The 17,494-nt window shown below is 38.2% G+C and overlaps 3 protein-coding genes across 4 annotated transcripts; 2 read left to right on the top strand and 1 right to left on the bottom strand.

The window, feature by feature from the left end:
- The first annotated feature begins 136 nt into the window (after nucleotides 1-136).
- LOC105390629 (GPI inositol-deacylase) lies at nucleotides 137-9,408 on the top strand. 2 transcript variants are annotated; one of them, XM_048626631.1, is made up of 18 exons: nucleotides 137-284; nucleotides 326-491; nucleotides 573-664; nucleotides 750-880; nucleotides 1,195-1,352; nucleotides 1,586-1,864; nucleotides 2,459-2,629; nucleotides 3,017-3,138; nucleotides 4,303-4,437; nucleotides 4,676-4,832; nucleotides 5,220-5,491; nucleotides 5,741-5,869; nucleotides 6,092-6,313; nucleotides 6,804-6,992; nucleotides 7,428-7,581; nucleotides 7,833-8,353; nucleotides 8,445-8,546; nucleotides 8,737-9,408. In XM_048626631.1, exons 1-18 carry the CDS (start codon nucleotides 274-276, stop codon nucleotides 9,131-9,133), a joined length of 3,408 nt encoding a protein of 1,135 aa, XP_048482588.1. In that variant the 5' UTR covers nucleotides 137-273; the 3' UTR covers nucleotides 9,134-9,408. The 2 variants fall into 2 exon arrangements, with proteins under 2 accessions (XP_048482588.1, XP_048482589.1); XM_048626632.1 differs by having other exon boundaries at nucleotides 151-491.
- Nucleotides 9,409-9,530: 122 nt separating this feature from the next.
- Nucleotides 9,531-9,968, bottom strand: LOC105390628 (signal peptidase complex subunit 1). Its single transcript, XM_011561965.3, has one exon. It carries the CDS (start codon nucleotides 9,894-9,896, stop codon nucleotides 9,612-9,614), a length of 285 nt encoding a protein of 94 aa, XP_011560267.2. The 5' UTR covers nucleotides 9,897-9,968; the 3' UTR covers nucleotides 9,531-9,611.
- Nucleotides 9,969-10,270: 302 nt separating this feature from the next.
- On the top strand, nucleotides 10,271-17,088 carry LOC105390627 (serine-threonine kinase receptor-associated protein). Its single transcript, XM_011561964.3, has 8 exons — nucleotides 10,271-10,509; nucleotides 11,357-11,491; nucleotides 11,891-12,049; nucleotides 13,491-13,612; nucleotides 13,985-14,066; nucleotides 14,990-15,157; nucleotides 15,615-15,837; nucleotides 16,820-17,088. The coding sequence occupies exons 1-7, from the start codon at nucleotides 10,395-10,397 to the stop codon at nucleotides 15,815-15,817; spliced, it is 984 nt and encodes a 327-aa protein (XP_011560266.3). The 5' UTR covers nucleotides 10,271-10,394; the 3' UTR covers nucleotides 15,818-15,837; nucleotides 16,820-17,088.
- Nucleotides 17,089-17,494: the final 406 nt, after the last annotated feature.

The following is a 17,494-nucleotide window of genomic DNA, read 5'->3' on the forward strand; positions in this document are numbered from 1 at the left end:
CATAAAAATAAGCCTGATTAACACAGGCGAAGTTACTCGGCGTGTAAGGACAGAAATCTTGTAAGCGTGTTCTTTGAAGTGTGCAGGTGGCCTAAAATTGACAGATACATTTCGCTTTCACTGCCGTTTTTTTTTTGACAGTTGACACTTCATAAATTATTTTTAGTTTGGTTTTTGTTGTGATTGTGATGTGATGTGATTGTGAAATTAATTTTTCCCTCGAGACGAGAATGATAGTTTTCGTATTCTTTTCCTATTAAAAAGAATATGTAGATGTTACAGTTATTTCATGTCGAAATCCAATCTACCTATAAATAACATTCAAAACCGATACCACCATGAATTTTTCAAAAATCATTAGCACTAGCCTTTTTCAAATTATTTCACTATTATTTTTTATTGTGTATCTACTCGGCTTTCTAAATACACATTTCAGTGATAGACAAAATTATTGTGTCATGACTTATATGTTTGAATATCCACAATTTGTGGTAAGTAAACACAGTATAGCTATATCACAATACTAAGTATTAATAATAGTAACAGCTAATCATTACTAAAATTATTTTTAGCGTATTACGGTTCCTGAAGACAGCATATATCCACAGTATGCATTATACGCTTATGGTGAAGGAAGGGTTACAGAAAAAGCCCGTAAAATGTGGTAAGATTATCTTTAACAAATCTATCTTCATTTAGATTTAAAAACGAATAGTATAACAATACTTATTTGCTTTGCTTTTCTTTAGGTTTGATGGGATTCCAGTGCTATTTCTCCCCGGGAACTCTGGCAGTCACATGCAGGGTCGTTCCCTGGCTTCAGTGGCTCTCAGAAAGGCAATGTCTAGCCCACATGAGTTCCACTTCGACTATTTCATGGGTAAGACTTAGTGCCCACATATCACTGTGGCTTACGAACTTGCCATACTAAATACTAAGTGACACAATAGTATCATGTTTATTTTCATAATTGATTTATTTATAACTAGAGTATCATCTTGTACTTAATTTTAAGTATGAATGTAATCCAGATAAATTGTCACCATTTTGTAAAAAGCAACAAGAACTTTTAATTGAAAAGATAACTGTAAAAGTAGCAATATCCTTTTACCAAACTTCTTTGTCATACTTTACTAATAAATCTCTATCATACCCACTTATCACCAGTAATGTGTGTCACTATGAAATTTTCAGTTAGCTTCAATGAAGACTTGTCTGGCCTTTATGGAGGTGTGCTTCCAAGTCAAACAGACTATGCTGCTGCTTGCATCAGAAAGATCTTGAGTCTCTATAAAACAAATGCCTATACAAAGACAGTGCCTACCTCTGTGATACTTATTGGCCATTCTATGGTGAGTCCATCCCCTCTTGTTAAATTGTGAGAAATATGTGAACAGTATTATTTATTTGATATCTCAAGCACCAGTACCAATAATAAGGCAATAATAATTATATCTACAATGGAAATATTATTTTATAAGTTCTTTTCCACTTCTTCTATTACCATTTTCCAACAACATTCTATGTAAAACTAATTTCTGCACACAGTATAGTCACCAACTAAAAGACACAATTGGTTCAACAGGGAGGCTTAGTAGCCAAGCGGCTCTTAGCCTATCCTGATACCATAGACGTGGCCAACATAGCTATTACCCTGGCAGCACCACTGGAGGCTCCAGTCATCAACACAGACCTGGCCATGGATGATTATTACAAAAGCATAGACCTTGAATGGGGCTTGCATGTTAATGGGAATCCAGAAGTCAAGAATAAGAAGGTTCTGCTGACATTCGGCAATGGACCCCGAGATCTGCTGGTGCCATCTGGCCTGATCGCCTCAAATGATAGTGATCTGAATGCTGTGGTAAGTCACTTTTAGATCTCTACATAGCTATATTCTATTCTATTCTATTCTATTCTCTGTGGGGGTGTAAGTACCTACACCTGGCTCTCTCGAATGGAACCTTTGTGCATATCCCCAAGGTCTAAACTGCCTTCCTAAGCTTGGACCATTTCCCACCACGCTGGTCCACTGCGGGTTGGTGGGTTCACATATCTAGATGTGCTAAATCTAGATATGCAGGTTTCCTCACGATGTTTTCCTTCACCGTAAGAGCGATGGTATACATTGTACTTAAATTCAGAAAAGAACTCATTGGTACATGTCAGCGCCGGGATTCGAACCCGCATCTCTGGCGTGAGAAGCGGGCGCTTACCCGACTGAGCTACCACCGCTACATAGCTATACAAATTATTGTATTTTTTATTTGGAATATATTATAATATTTTATCTTTTGTATACTTTTGCTTTGCCAAAAAATAAAAACATGATGTTTAAGGTAAATGAAATGGACATATAGATAGATATTTTTAGTTTTGAATACTCTTTCTATCACTGTAGGAGATTCAACAGGTTAACTTATAATAACACCAACTTACACCAATATATTTTTATCAGGCAACCGCCATACCAGGTGTGTGGGTGTCTCCAGACCACGTCAGCATAGTGTGGTGCAAGCAGCTTGTGATCACCATCACTCGGTTCCTGTTCTCTATAGTGGACCTGGCGACCAACCAGCTGACGCAGGACAAGCCGTTGGTCATGAGCAAGGCGAGGATGTACTTTCAAGTAAGTAAGGATAAAAATTAACATTATTAATAGGGGCTTTCTATTTGCACTGATGTGATCTGGAAGTGCATGGTTATTTGTTTAAAAAAACACTTTATTGTATACATGTATACACATAGATCAGATGAACAATAAAATAAAGCATATAACATAATAACTGTTCTTAACTAAGTAGGTATACAAGGGCGGACTTATCGCTTATAAATACATAGTTATCATTACGAGCTATTCTTTCACCATAAGAGCATGAATGTAATTTTATTTATAAGACTTCTGAAAAATCCTTTATTTTAATCCTAGACAGTCTTTCGAATGAGAGGATAAGATCTTATCCGTCCTCTCTTATGGCGCTTAATTTCTAAACATTACTACATGAAATATTTACAGGCAAACCGCTCCACAACACTCAGTCCTGACATCAAGAGGGCGGTGGTGAGCATGCAGGCCGACGCGTTCTGGTACGAGGACAACCGGCGAGTCTACCAGATAGCCAGACCCGAAATAACCAAGTGAGTGTAATGTGTGACAAACTGAATTAAGTTTTTGGGCATTTCGCCTCAGCTTCACCATACTCTGTTAGATCATAACAAGGGATTAGTTGTTGACTTTAAGAATTTAATATGGAGATGAAGATAATATATGTATTAGCTAGCTAATGTAACGGGGGTGTTAATGATCTAACAGACTATGGTGAAATTGGGGCTTAGAATGACGAATTAATATTCATAACAAATCTATTTAATTTTATACTTCATTGATTCATTCATCTTCTACTACTAATTCTACTCATTTATTCCACCGGCTTATAAAGTAAAATCATAATAAATAGGGCGTGTTTATCATTGCTATAAATTGATAAATGCAAGCTAAGCTTTTTATCGGTATGAATGGATTTTCTTCTTTATACAAGTAGATAAAACAGTTTTTACACACAACACTTCGTTTACTGTATAGAATACGTATCTTTTTATTTGCTTCAATGTAAAGCAAATAAATATTTCACAAAATCCTAAAATGTATGTTGGCAGAGTTCCCATTAGTGTGGGAAATGTTTATTTCGTCATCAGCTGAACTTGGACTCATCTGCGTCAAATTGCGCAATATTCTAATTTACAAACATAACATTGTCATTTTTTTCTAGCGTCATGTTAACGATATTCGGAAGAGCGGTTCAGCTAACAACGTAACAACGTCTCTATTTCGTTGCATTAAACTTCGTATTTCTAAAGCAAGAGCAGCCCCAGTTTCGTAAATAATAATAGCTAATCAAATTGTACAGTGTGAACCATAAAACCTATTGTTAATTTGTATTGGATACCTACATTTCGGAGTACACTCTCATGTTTACAACACCATTAATATTATGGCCTCATTACTTCGCCTTAGTCTAACATTATAACAGAGGCAAATATCATTTATCACAACGCTGAAGGATATCTTATCGGTAGGTTCATACGCACATATCATCTGTCCAGCGTATTTATTCTAGAGAATCTATTTTTGCATAATACCTACCTGTGTCATAAGTATACCATAATCGAGTAGGTATTGGTGATAGATATTTACTTATGTATGTATACACATCAATGACCTACACAGTCATACTAATATTAGATCAGCAAATCTATAGGTACATGCCACTAAATAATCTACATATGCTATTTTTGTTCCAGAACGACGTATCTGATGATAAGGCTGGTGAATTACCCTCAGAATCGCTTCGTGGCGATAGAAGGAGTCAATGCGGACGACAAGGACTGGCTGTTCGGGTGTAACGCTCAGCATGTGTATGGCACACATCGATATTGGTAAATAAACATAAATATATTACTTACCTAGACTAATGTACTATTAATGTATGGCCGTTAAGAGAATGCATTTTTGATATAATGATGATTTCATTTTGATATTTGATAAGTGCAAAGGAAACCCAACTTTACTTACCAAACATAAGCGAATAATAAAAACGCCCGAAAGTTTCTGTCATTTGACAAAAACTCAAAGTAAAATAAACACTACCTAACACAAGCACGTATACATTTCCAGTAAACAAGCGACGTCGCTATCCGATCTGACCCGCTGGGCCGGCGCCGCCACAGACTTCGGGCGACGGAAGCTGGCGACTGTCATCCTGCATGATGTCAAGGCGAAGAATCCTGGCTGGTCGCACGTGGTGGTGAGAGTGTCGCCTACTAGGAGACCTGTAAGTATTTTGTGATGGTTTTAAATTATGATCTGAGGTTTGAAATTAACCGAAAAATAATGTGGGTTGGGTAATGTAGCCACAGATAAATTCATCGTATAAGGTGACATGTTGGAGACTTCCTTTACTATATTTCTTTAAAGTTTACAAAGCCAGCCGTTCAAATTGTATCTGCTCAGTTGGTATTATAAATTATTTTGTCATGGCGTTAAACTTTTGTTCGGTTATTGACCAACTGCAACGCCAATGTGATTGTGACGGAAATCAGCGTAAACTGTGGCAGCACTGGCTTATAACTCGGTATATTGTCATCATGTTCCTCATACATTCAAAGAAGACAGTTTACTAACATCTAAAATCTACTAGTATCTAAATATGTCCTTTCAGATTGTCCTAAACGTCGACATAAACGACCTCGCGTCTAGACGGATCACCGTAGACCTACCGTCAGACTTCTCCGTCTCAAAACAAGTGATCAGACAGGAAACGGAAGCGGGCAGTCTGTACTACGAACTGATACTGCCAGGCTTCAACCGGGTGTACCAGGCGTTCTACTTGTATGTGGAGCCGACGCCGCGGTGCAAAGCTAGTCAGTACCATGCGTCCGCTGAAGTGCATGTGCCGTGGGCTGAGAATCATGAGTATACGCATTATTTTACGTGAGTATTGAAAAATGGTATAAGTTTATAAAAAAATATTAGCCATAGAATTTATGACCTATGTAGTTGCCTGACCCATAGGTTCATAGTTCACTTATTTTTTGTAATACTCACCTTTATTCACTGAGTGAGGAAAGGCATCAGGTGATAGAGTTATAGAGATATGCTTCTTTGGAGGGTTGGGTACTGGCTGTATTATAAATATGCAGGATTTTTGTTGCTATGCAGTAATTGAAACGTTATTTTCAGGCAGCTGAAACGATCTCCTATGAAACTCCGACTGTTCAAAAGCAACCCCAATTCTACAGTAGGATCAGATGACAAAGACCATGTGAAAATCACCCTACTACTGGATCCACAGTGCACTTATACGATAAGGTATATATGCGATTATACATCTCCATTGTACCCACATATTATTATTCCAAAGTCAGCAAAATTTCATTATTATTTGAGAGATACATAAATAATGTATTACGTAGCGCTAAGTATCAAATTTTTATGATAAACTTCAAATCCTTCAACGGAAGTCAAAGTACTTAATACCACAACAATCAATTTACCACCCCTATCTCTAACCCCTCACCATTTCTATTCCAGCATCGCAAACTCATGGTACCACCGGCTAGCCCAGCTAACCCGACACTACACTCCAGTGCTAGTGCCCTACGTAGCAGCTATAGTGCTTCTAGCAGCTAGGTCCAACCTACAACACCTGTGGAAAGAGGGCTCGTGTCTGTCGATGCATAGTGCGTTGATGAGCGACGGAGTCAAACCGTATTACTCGCTGGTTTACAGCCGGTTCGCTGTTTTGGGTTTGATGTGAGTATTGTTTGTTTGTTAAAGTATATTATAGACGGCCGATTGGCATAGTGGTTAGTGACTCTGACTACTGAGCCGAAGGTCCCGGGTTCGTCCCGGCTGGAGCAGATATTTGTTTAAACATAGATATTTGTTCTCGGGTCTTGGATGTGCCCGTAAAATGGCAATAGGCCCGCCCCCTATTACATTGGGACTAACATAAACACTGGCGAAAAGTGGGTGCGGCAATGCACCTCTGCCTACCCCGCAAGGGAGTACATTAGTACAAGGTGTGAGTGTTTATATTATATTACTTAACACAACACATACACAGGTTACACAGCAAGATTACTAACATATACTCTCGCGAGCAATGACAAAGTTCCATTACTGACTAACTCAAACGGAGAAGAGTATCTACTATTGTGATAAATATCCAGTTTCAAAGAATACCTATTCAGTCATGAAGTACACACCCATAATTTATTGCAATACCCTTCACCGTTTCCAGGACAATCCCAACCCTAACCTTCGTATTCGAGAGCTCGAGCTGGAAGCACCTGGAGCTGCGCTACTTCTGCAAGTCCCTCCTAGTTCTGCCGGCGTACCTGGCCGCCCTGGGGCTGGTCAATGTGGTGGCGCTGGCGTTTCTAGCTGTCATGGTGTCCTCGTCTCAGCTGGCGCATCGGTTGCTGTTTAGGTGAGAGCTTTGGTTTGAATTTATGAGCGGCGGGTGTTGAAAAACTACTGGAAAATAAAATTAGAATGCCTAAAGTGGGGTTTACACGATAAGAACACAGACCCACAATAACTAACCCGATTATTCATAGAAAAGTTTTAGGACGTTTTAGCTATTGAGACATGAAGTCTACTTGTGGAAGTTAAAATAGTATGAAAAACTTGCCTTAAAACACATAATTTCGCTAAGAAGCCAAAGTCAAGTTTATCTAAAACGCTTTCGAATCATTGCACCACTAACTACCTAATTTTCCGTTAGGGTTCAAAAATCATACTTACCTTATACCTACCGCTGGTTCCAACATCACTTTATGTCCCATAATCCTTTAATACCTACCGCTGGTAGCATCACTGCTGTTAGCAACACTTCATTAACAATAATCCTTTCCCCTTACAGGATAGTCTGGCGCGGTGGCCCCAACCTGGCCGAGAAGGTGGCGTCAGGGCTCCAGAAGCTGCCCCTGCTAGTGAGCCTCATACTGGTGATGTCTGCGCCGCTGTCGTGTGGCGCCGCGTCGCTGGCCGCCGGCGCCGCGTTCTATGCGTTTATGGTAAGGGTGGTGTTTGAGTGTAGTGGTTAGTGGGTGTGGGGGCACCCTTTGGTGTGTAGAATTTATTGTGGGTGTTGGTGTTGGTCCTGGAATATGCGAGTGGGATACAATATGAACAGTTGGTGAGTCATATTTTACATTAGGTGTCCCCTGATATGACTCTAGCTGAATTTAAAATCTATAATCGTCTAACGGTGACCCATGAGAATTTAAACGCTTGACTCAGCTTCGTTTTTCTATTCTATTTTCAGATCTCAAAAATGTACGAAGAGTACCTAGAAGATTACGTATACAAAATTATGGCGAGAATAGCCGCTCGAATTTGTCGAGTGTTCTCGAAAAAACGACCTAACACAGAAACTGATACTCAGAGTAACGCAGCCTTAGTGCCCAAAGAAGATACTACTAGTCAAATTAGTGCGAAAAAAACGAGTGAAGAAAATAATCCAAAAGAAACTAAAGAGATTGTAGATGTTAGCAATAATAAAGATACAGAGAACGAAAATAAAGATACAGACATAGATAATGCAATTAAAGATAAAGAATTCAAGTCGGAAGAAACTCAAGCATTAGTAGCAGTTTCTGACAGCGAGACTAGACAAGAGGTAGAATCTAAAGAAGAATCAAAGAAGTCTAGAAGAAGAAGGAAGTCAGATCATGAGATGGACGAGGAATTGAGCAATTTGCATTTTCATACCATGATGTTCTTCTTGTGGATGGTTGTGACTTTAATAAATGTGCCATGTTTGTTAACTTGGGCTAGGAATTTTAAGTAAGTTTTCATGAATTCCAATATGATAATAAATAACCTAAAAATATTGTATAAGTTATACATTTATTTTATCATTTATATACTGTTTCAGGTATTCAATGGTGCTAAAGCCTGATACCTCATACCACACTGGCCTAATAATGTCAGTTTGCTCCAGTGCGGTGTGGCAAATAGAAGGACCAAGACGAAACAAGTAAGACATTCTACTTTATTAGTCCCCAGATAAAAAGTAGCCTGTAGGACCCAAACATAAAAGTTCAATTTTGGTAATTAGCTTATTGTTTCTTCAGTTTATTTGTTACAAACATACATACACCATAAATTCATATACATACCTTATTATCCATAACATAACACTTATGTAAACATGTTTGTCTTTTCAGGAGATGCAGTGAGTTTCTATCAGCCCTTCTCTTCGCAATGGCTGTGTTTATACTATCGCTGGGGCCTCTGTCTCTAACTATTGTCAACTACAGTGTGACCTTTATGTTTGCTATGATCACTGTGCAACAGTATGTCAATATCTTCGATGAAGATGTTGTAGCTGAAGAAACCCCAGTGGAAAAACCACAAGATTGTGATAATTCATCATCAAAAGAAGATAGAAATGATGAGCCTGGACCTTCTCATAGCGGTGACAAGACCAGTGATGCTGATGACAAAACTCAGAGTAGTGAAGCAACTCAAAGCACCCCAGACTGTAATGTTTGCAATGAGAATAGAATATATAATGTTTTTAAAAATTTAAGGGAGAAATTCAACTTTAATGAAGATTTATGAACCTCATAATTTTATTTACTTAGTTGTTATGTTATTTGTGAAATGAGTTTAGATATTTATTTTGGCATTATGATATTATTATAACTAATATACAGTTTTAACTACTCATAAGTAGACTCATGTAAATATTATTTATTAAATTTGTGTAGGTAAGTACATTGCTTATTGCTATTGTGGCCTATTTAAGGTAGGTGTAATTTATGTTCTGTTTATTCTTTGATGAGATTGATTGCGCTGGATTTATGGCTAATAAACGGATAGGCATTGTCAAATTATAACGTGTTTTGTTATTTAGTAATATAATCAATTTATAATAAAACTGATAGGTATCTAACTACCTTTCATTGTAGGCTTCAGCCAGTTGTTGCAGAGAAAGTAATAATAAAACTAAACAGAGTTATTCCTTAAAGCTATTTATTTAACACATACAATAAAAGATCAATCATAAATATACAACCAAGAACCAGTCACAGAAGTATCACTTTTTGCCTTTCTTGCCAGTGGTGGACTTCTCTTCAGTATTCTTCGGGTTCTGCCAGTTCAGCGGGTTGCGGCGGTACATGGGCCACGGTGGCACGGTGAGGATCGCAGCTAGGATGAAACCGGCACCCAAAATGTACACAGATTGTGAAAACTGCTGTACAATGTAGCCCCAAACAAAACCGACGATGCTGAATAGGGTTATGATGGCGCGATATAACTTCTCAGCTTTGGCTTGACCGACATAGTCAATATGTGTTGGAATAGAGGAAAAGAAATCCATTTTTGCAGCGAAAAATTATAAATTGTTTTCGACTTGCTCGATTTGACAACGTTTACAACTTTTGACAAGACAAGACACGTCAGTCAGTCAAATCGTTCATTCACTAATCTGTGATGATATTAGAAAGCGCGACACACACAGCGCAAGTCGACTCGCCTTCCCAAACGAAACTTGAAGAACTCAAAAGAGCATGCGATTGTAGATGTACCTAGATCATCGGAGCGCTCATTTTTGATTTTGAGAATCAGGGAAATGAGAGGTTTTTATTTTGTCAGACCTATCAGTAGATAAGTCGCGTGATACTGAAATGAACCTAAAGTCATATATTTTTTTAAAGTTTGGTAACACTGCGAGTTCTTTTCTTTCTCTTTCTTTTTTCCGTCATCATCAGTCGATTGTCAACATTCAGCACGATCAGACTCACTAGGTTAATTTTTAGTTATTCAAAGAAATTTAGTTTTATTTTCAAAAGTACAATAACTACATATTTGAAACATAATGACAACTTTTAAGCAAGTACCTCTCACATGCGGTGGCCATACTCGTCCAGTCGTGCATTTGGATTTTAGTGACGTTACAAAGGACGGATTTTATTTGATTTCGGCCTGCAAAGGTGAGTTTTGGCGAATATTTTGTGCGCGGGGGTGCTTTAATCCTTGACCTAGTTGTAGGTGGAAGACCCGCAAGTGTCTTCGGGTGGAATGACGGAGGCTTGTTCGCAACAGATGTTGTGTGCGGTGATGGATGTGGGACCTTCACTTTCCTTGTTAGCGAGCACCGGTTGTTGATTCTAGTCATGTTGTGTTGTGCCCATGGTGACCTTGTCTTCCGGCTAAGCAGGAAGCACCTTGAATGTCCGGCCGCGTACTTCCCTGCAACAGGTTTGCCTTGGCTATGGTGTTGCATAGTTGGTCATGCATGCATGTTGCAATACTTGCAAAGAATATGGTAGCAAATTGTAAAGGGCCAGTATTGTTCCTGTTAAACATGTTGACATTTCACTCATTGGTGTGGATTACCTTGTGCTCAATCAAGGTCTTCAGTTACACTTGACATGGTTGTATTCTTATAAGAAAATGTATAACATATCTTGCATCACACTGCTGTAGAGGAAAAGATTGTGAATGTCCTTTGCATACCTTGTTGTTAATCTGTATTGTGGTTTTTATAGAATAAAGATGAATTGATATTACTCACACAAATTTTATTGCATTTTATGTATTGTAAATGTAAAATATTGTATTTACTAGGACTCTGAAATATAATATTCTGGCTACTTAAATTATATTTAAATCTCTAGCTATAATTTCCAAAACTATATTAACTTAATATTTAGAAAAAGTTAGTCTGATAATCCTGATAAACATGAAACTTTTCTTGAATTCCTAAAATAAAAGTACTTTTTTTCATGAAACCTTTCAAAGTTTAGGAATTAATTATTCTCCTACATATTTTTCTAGATGGAAAACCCATGTTGCGGCAAGGAGAGACAGGGGATTGGATTGGCACCTTCGAGGGACACAAGGGAGCCGTGTGGGGAGTCGCTCTGACACAAAACGCCAACCTGGCAGCCAGTGGTGCTGCAGACTTTTCAGGTTAATTCTTTGTTTAACAGTATTGGAAGAAACACATGCACAGCTGGACACCCACTGCAGAACATGAGCTTCCTCCAATTTCCTTCCTTAACACTTGCAATGTTATCAGCCCCTGCTGGGGATGAAAGTACTAACCACTACACCATTGGTAGTGATAATACATTAAATACATTCCAATACTTTGTTTGAAATTGTATTTCTCATCATAATTTCTTAATAGAAATGGTCTCTGTATTTTATGCACATTGATAAAGGTTGTGTGTAAGAGATGGATTCGTAACTATTATCGTATAAGGCCACCTATTGTATATTGTTATTGTAGTATACAAGTGTTTTTGCTTGCTACTAGAAATATTTTATATTACTTTTATATTGTAAAGTAAAACCTCCTGATTGCAGCTAAACTATGGGACGCGCGCTACGGCGAGGTGGTGCATACGTTCGAGCACGAGCACATCGTGAAGAGCGTCAACTTCAGCGCGGACGACTCGCTGTTGCTCACCGCCAGCAACGAGAAGCTCATCCGAGTGTTTGATCTCAACAAGCCGGAGGCTGGACGTGAGTTAACTGATGAAAATTGGGGCCTAGTTTCACCATACTCTGTTCGATCATTAACACCCCTGTTAGATTATAACAAGGGATGAGATGTTGAATTTTGACATAATTATGACAAGAATTCAAGATGAACATGGTGGATAATTTTATTTTAGATGACACAATGTAACAGGGGTGTTAAACGATCTAACAGACTATGGTGAAACTAGGTCTAAGTTGGAAGAGAGCTTTTTTGCCATCACAAATGTACCTAAGGACTTCGCTGTTTTTCAGGGACCATGGGTAGGATAGGACATGTTTTTCGGGAGTGCTTTGTTTGTATAGATAGACTAGTTTCAGAAGACCAGGATGTATAGAAATCCTAGATAGGTATTTGTTGGTCATTATGGGCTGTATCCACTTACTATCCCAAGAACAGTAGGTACAATCTTTATCACACATTTCGTACAAGATTTATACAAAGAGACTTCACGTTCACGTGTTTAGACGTTACAATAGTTTTATTCCTCTACCTGATAGGTTACCTCATTACCGCTTGCTGACCCCTATCACCATAACAATTATTTTCAACACCTTATTTATGTAAATGCCCTTTTTTGCATTCTCATAGGAAATAACTTTGCATTGTTTTGCCATAATCAATTTCCTATGATTATTCTAATTATTCATTTGTGTGATTAATTGCGTATTTATCTATAACATTTTCTGTTATTGAGCAATATTTAGGTCAGTACAGCCGCTTCCGCTTCGTAACATTCCATATAAGAAATATCAGTTTTAATTAAGGATAATAAAGCTAAAAATGCCCCAGTAACCGCCACAAGGCCAACCCCTTTCTGTAGCGTTGATTCATGCAAGCTTATGTTTTGTTTGTTTCATTCATGGTATTGAATTTTCCTTATATTCAGTTAGGGTAGATCAGTATTCAGAATACATCTAATAGACAATGGGGTTTTTAATTTAGATACCAGCTTGGCATGAAGGTGCGGAACCCGACAATGGTAGAATATATTATTATTGACAACATGCGTAAAACTTGTGAAGTGCACAAAATAAACCTTATCTAGTGGTGTAGCATATCAACTGTAACTTATAGGTATACACATCCGGCGCACCCAGGGTATTCAACGATTGACTATAATCTGACTGGTTAATCCTTCCATCACGATGAAAAACCCTAGTCTAACTCTTATGTGGCCTCCGACACGTTACGTTAAAAAAAATCGTAAAGCAAACAAGACGTGGAAGATTAGTAACATATAGCTATACCGTTTATCTAACTCTTTGTTAGTTCTATGAATACGGGATATTCATTGTGTAAACCCGAAGTGTCATCATCATCATCATCAGCCTATAGCAGTCCACTGCTGGACATAAATCTCCCAAAGCACGCCACTGCATACGATCTAGCTCTCCGAAGTGTACTAACCAGCTCCCCCCACAGCGGTGGAGAAGTTCCCTGCGCACACGAGCAGTATCCGGCACGCCGTGTTCCTGCACAACGCGCGCATCGCCTCCGTCTCAGACGACGGCACGCTGCGCATCTGGGACCGCGCCTCCGGCCAGGTCAGTGCCCTCGTCATCATCATCATCAGCCCGTAATATTCCACAGCTGGACATAGGTCTCTCCCAATTATTATCATCACCAGTGAATACATGGAAAGTCGCATTAAAGTAGCGACTTCCCGAATGGCGTAGTTTACTTTAAACGTCAGGCGCACCCTAGCAGTCGGACAGTTCACAAACTGGCCAATCCTTTCTTTGCGGTGGTAAATTTTGGTCGTTGATACGCAAAGTGGCATAAGATCTGTGAATATAGGAACTGGAGATAGGAGCGCTACAAGGCTCTGTCTTCGGCTTTTCTTTTCCAACTGCTACCGATTTTAATTTTATTAACGCTGTCACTGTCACCTAATTTGTATCTTCTTTTGTTTTCAGGAGGTACACAAAATAGAATTTCCTTCCGTTCCAAATAGTTTGGAACTATCAAGAGATGGGGCTATATTGACCGTGGCACATGGTGAGTTTATTTATATTTTATTAATTATTTTAATATAAATACTTTAAGTGGTATTATATCGTCACTTTGGAGGTCAACTAGTCTAACCCACAAATTTTGTGAAAAAATAGTTAGGTATTCCATATCATACGAATTCAGTACTTAAAAAAAAAGTTAGCTTAATCACGTCCTGCGGCTCTTACTGTTGGTTGTCATAAGATTATTAAATAAAAACATTTATCAATGCGGAATAAATTATTACGAAATCAATAACATCAATATAAACTAATTTATGTATTGATATGTAAAACGATAATATTTTTCAAACAAATTGATATATCGTAAACCTAGATTTAAATTAATAAAACTTTCTACAAGAACAAAAATTCAAATCATTGATAAATTAAAATCAGCGTTATAAAAAACCCACCGACAATCTACCATATTGTATGCTTCAATATTGAATATTTGTGTAAGTAAACAGAAATTTTCAGACTACATATTGTTCTCTTAATTTCGTCTATGTCTATAATTCCAGCCATTTAGTGCTTATTATTAGACAGGTCATTCAAAAGTGATCATACAATCACCTGCCTTATAAAGAAGATTATTCGTCCAAATTATGCGAGCGACAAAACGTATTGTCTTGCGACTCTTTGCGCACGATACTACTGCTTATTATAAATCTAAACAACCGACATCAGAAGCTCCCTACACATCAAAAGCACTGCTGATTATCTAATCTAAACACTCGAAATCGAAATCCAGGTTAGACCTTTCATTCTTAGGCCCTTCTCCCATTACGTCGATCGAATACAATTTAATCGTTTCAAAAATTTGTATTGCCGTGAATCTATCTAGCAGAAGATCGATTCAGATGGGGCATCCCTAGCTTACCTCTCAACCTCCTACCCTAGCTGAAACTCTTTACCTCCCACCCGCAGGTACAAACGTGGCCTTCTACTCCACGGACACGATGCGGGCCATGCGCTCCTACTGCGTGCCCACCAAGTGCCTGTCCGCGTCGCTGGCGCCCGGCCGCGCCGCCTTCGTGTGCGGCGGCGAGGACCTCAAGGTCTACAAGTTTGACTACAACTCGGGGAATGAGATCGGTATGTTGGTTATGTGGTGTTCTTAATCAGGAGTAGATACAGTACTACATGAGAAGTCAATCAGAAAGCATAGTCTACTGTTAGATGTATCAGTAATCGTCCACTGTTAGATATAGGCCTCGCCCAGTGAGCGCCACAACACTGTCGTTGGCCAGAATGGTCCTGATAGCGAGAAGGCTCACCACACCAGTGACACTTGCAATTTCGTGGTCTCCACTCGAGATCTATTTACGTACTAAATTACTGAGCAAACTATTATGATTTGATACCCGATCGATGCCGATGGAGTAAAGCGGCTCTTAGATGTATACCAGAAAGTTGGCTAAAAGTGGTTAAAAGTATGGCATATACTACCTTGTATGTTATGTTACTCAGCTCCCCAGCATATTCTAACAGTTAAGTTAATAGTTTTTTACAACTCTCCACCAACCCTTAAAATACCCTCTCGCACCCGCAGAATGTAACAAAGGCCACTTCGGGCCAGTCCACTGCGTGCGATGGTCGCCCGACGGCGAACTCTACGCCACCGGGTCCGAAGACGGCACGGTGCGACTGTGGCAGAGCTCGCCCGGCCGAGTCTACGGGCTGTGGCGGCGCAGCGATGACCCGCAGCAGGTGCAGCCGTTGGCTAATGGGTTTAAAGAGTTGGCCGCCAACTGATGTGGAGGGTTGACGCACAGGTGAGGAGGCGTTTTGTGTTTTTGTGCTATGAGATGATTTATATTGGGGATGAAATGGTAAATCAACTGTCGATGAATCAACGAACTGGTAGCCCACAGGTTTTCTTCCAACTAACGTTTCGCCTATAAATTTGTATGTGGTTTGTGGAAGATACGTTTGTTGGTCGAAATATTGTATGGGCTAAAAGTTCATGGGTCAATCGACTGTGGATGAACCGTTTCAGACTCGATCCGTCTTTTTAGTAAATAAACGATGTGTCTATTTGCATTTATGACATCGGACCAACAAAAACATTTATCTATAAATGCTTATCGTCATAATTTTTAAAGGAAATATTTTACCAATTTCAATAATATAAAATTGGAAATAACAATTAGGGTTTCGATTCAAAAAAAGTAGGTTCTGTGTTCATGGTCAACTAGATATTAAACTTCTTGGCGAGTTTAAAAACGAGATTATTAATTTAAGTTAAAACTAAAGGTTACAATAATATTATAATGAAATTAAATTATTTAAAAATGACCAATCAGGTTTCAGGAAAACATGTTATCATAAACGATGTAATGAGTTTTATAGTGTGTTTATTGCATCGTTGTTTAAAAATGTATGAACCAATACAAAGGTTTATTTGCCCTATGTGAGGTTATGCAATGAAATTAAATTGATAATGCACTGCGGTGCCGTATTCTTACCAACTTATTTATTTTCAACGTTAGTAAAGTGAATATGATTTTGTTCCACAACCACAATTGAACTTCAAAACTGAAAGGATAAACTTTTCCACCTAAAACCTGCGACAGTACCTAATCAAGCATTTCCCCCTGAAAAACTGTCATAACAGTCGCGGATTTTTGCGATGCAGCGACGTCGCAACGCAGTTTTGTGTACTTACAAGCCCTTATGCATCTAGGTTATGTTTCCAACAATCGATATACTTGAAAAGTGTTTTTTTTTTCTTAAAACAATTTCTCCTTGTTTCAGGAATAATGTGGAACTGTGTAATCGCAATCAAAATTGAACGCTTGGTGATATCACGACGGAGGGTCAGCAGTTTTCACCAGGACATGTGTTATTAAGAGGGGATTGCATGAAATCAAGACATTTTTTAAATCCTGAAATTATGTTGTGCTATATTTTTTTGGCAACATTTCAGTTTTTTATACTCAGAAGTAATGTATGTACCTATTTATTGTAAAGAAACGAAACCGAATAGACTTGATATGCAACAAAATAAAAGTAATTTGTACATATTTTTCGAATTTTAACTTATTTATAGAACTATATTTAAGTAGGGTATAAAATAAAACGACAGGTATTGACTAATAGTAGATTTATTTAGTCAATAGTTGTGTGAAAACTTTTAATGCTCAACTCACTGTGACCAGTTTTTTTTTTACAAATAATTTAAATTAAAATACAACCAGGCAGTGGAAGTTAAAAATACATTTGTTTTTTTGTTATAATTACACATGTAGGCATTATTTATTACACAAAATATACATTTATGTATGTCTTTTTAAATTGCAACTTTATTTTTTTCAATATCAAGCTGACTATATGAAAGTTAAAATTATAAAAACTTTTGTTTTGTCCCACCGGACTCATATCGTACCTTACAGATCTTAACTTAAGTATTTTGTTTCATTAAAGCTAAAA

The sequence above is a fragment of the Plutella xylostella genome, chromosome 17 (genome assembly GCF_932276165.1).
Source record: "Plutella xylostella chromosome 17, ilPluXylo3.1, whole genome shotgun sequence".
In the NCBI taxonomy this organism is placed as follows: Eukaryota; Metazoa; Arthropoda; class Insecta; order Lepidoptera; family Plutellidae; genus Plutella; species Plutella xylostella.

Coding starts and splice junctions, on each gene's coding strand:
- LOC105390629 (XM_048626631.1), top strand. Junction 2,630..3,016: donor AGGCGAGGATGTACTTTCAA/GTAAGTAAGGAT, acceptor AAATATTTACAG/GCAAACCGCTCCACAACACT. Junction 6,993..7,427: donor GCGCATCGGTTGCTGTTTAG/GTGAGAGCTTTG, acceptor TTCCCCTTACAG/GATAGTCTGGCGCGGTGGCC.
- LOC105390628 (XM_011561965.3), bottom strand. CDS start 9,896: ATGGATTTCTTTTCCTCTATTCCAACACATATTGACTATGTCGGTCAA.
- LOC105390627 (XM_011561964.3), top strand. CDS start 10,395: ATGACAACTTTTAAGCAAGTACCTCTCACATGCGGTGGCCATACTCGT. Junction 10,510..11,356: donor TTTGATTTCGGCCTGCAAAG/GTGAGTTTTGGC, acceptor ATATTTTTCTAG/ATGGAAAACCCATGTTGCGG. Junction 14,067..14,989: donor TATATTGACCGTGGCACATG/GTGAGTTTATTT, acceptor TCCCACCCGCAG/GTACAAACGTGGCCTTCTAC.